Here is a 1428-nt window from a genome sequence, read left to right as displayed (position 1 = left end):
TTTTTTTTTATTTTACTTGCCAATTAATTATAATTCTAAAAAAAATTGAAGCATCCGCATGCTGCTTGAAACCCCTATTTTAGTTCGTTGCCAAATTTTCAATTAACCAAAGACAAGAAACACAAAAAAAAACAGAAATAACTATGTATGTAAACCTAGCTATTAGGCTAGCTACTCAAATATCAAAGGCAATCGCTTGCAAAAGTAAACATCACAAAATTAAATATTTAGTTGAATATTTTCCAAACACATTGAGTCATTACAAAAGACTGTGCAAGTTAATTTGATATACTGTTAATTTGTTAAAAAATGCATGTACATACATATAAACATAAATTAAAATAACTTTATATAGTATATAAATACACCCAATAGGAAAAAGTTGAATAAGTCGAAAATGCGTACATATTTAGGCAAGCGGCGATTAACTAATTCTCAATTTCCGGTAATCGAGTTCGATAGTAGATGTATCGAATGCGTACAGCTTCATTTTAGGCACACAACGAACGAAAAATGACGCTGAAGATGGTACCACGCCGAAACCGGTTTGTCTAAAATCAAATTTGACAAGGTAGATCCCACATCCACCCTGTCGGAAACGAAAACAACCAAAAAATAAAACAACTGCGCTATAAGATTGTCTTTAGTCCTCAATTGACTTTAGTTCCCCTAGTTTTTTTCACCCGGAATTTCCCGCAGGGCAAACTTAAAAACACTAATAACATCGAGGCAGGTGCCCTCAGAAAGTAATGGTCTAAGTATAATGTTTCTTTTCTTTGTTTTCTTCGAATATGTATAAACATATTTACCTTTGACAGACAAATTGTCAATAAATCCATTAAACATTTCCTCCTCCTCTCATTTTGAATGCACTATACGAGTAAATACATACATATTAACAATATAAATGATCAAAGGCCTGCCAAGGCTGCTCAAAGCGTAATAGAAAGTGTTCTTTACAAAAAAGCTTAAAAAAGGAGATTCTTGTTTGAATTTTTAACGAAGTAGCAGGCCGATTGATTTTTTTATTTATTATTTACTAATATTCTTTTGGAATTTCTAACCTCACTTTAATAGTTAGGTATAGACATAAGCTTCTTTGTGAATACTTCGTACATATGTATGCATAACCTTTATGTTTTCCTATCTTTACAGGTTTTTCGCAAATAAAGAACTTTGGCATACCAGGTGGCTGTCTGACAGGTAAAATTAAAAAAAAAAGATTTAAAATTTAAATCCTAAATAGTTAGATTTGTATGAAATGTCTACAGGTTTTTCAGAAATTCAATATAATCTTCTTACCTCTTTCAATGCTCTATGACTTCTGGCACAAAATGCCTTCTTATCAATTCCTGGCTGAAAGAATGCACTTTTCTGACTCGAATGCGTTTTTGGCCAAACCGTATTTGAGAGGTATTCCCTAGGCTG

The 1428-nt window shown here is 32.2% G+C and overlaps 1 protein-coding gene across 1 annotated transcript in view; it reads left to right on the top strand.

Annotated features, from left to right (window-relative positions):
* Positions 1-1428, top strand: part of LOC118748827 (homeobox protein ARX-like) — a gene marked incomplete at its 3' end in the record, with an annotated part of 242045 nt that overhangs the window by 32717 nt on the left and 207900 nt on the right. Inside the window, 1 exon segment of the mRNA XM_036483530.1 lies at positions 1156-1203. Coding sequence (XP_036339423.1) covers positions 1156-1203 — 48 coding nt within the window.

The sequence above is a fragment of the Rhagoletis pomonella genome, unplaced genomic scaffold (assembly GCF_013731165.1).
Source record: "Rhagoletis pomonella isolate Grant_MI unplaced genomic scaffold, Rhpom_1.0 Rhpom_scaffold_00013, whole genome shotgun sequence".
NCBI lineage: Eukaryota > Metazoa > Arthropoda > Insecta > Diptera > Tephritidae > Rhagoletis > Rhagoletis pomonella.
The sequence above is the reverse complement of the archived record's forward strand: the minus strand, read 5'-3'. Positions and strand labels throughout refer to the sequence as shown.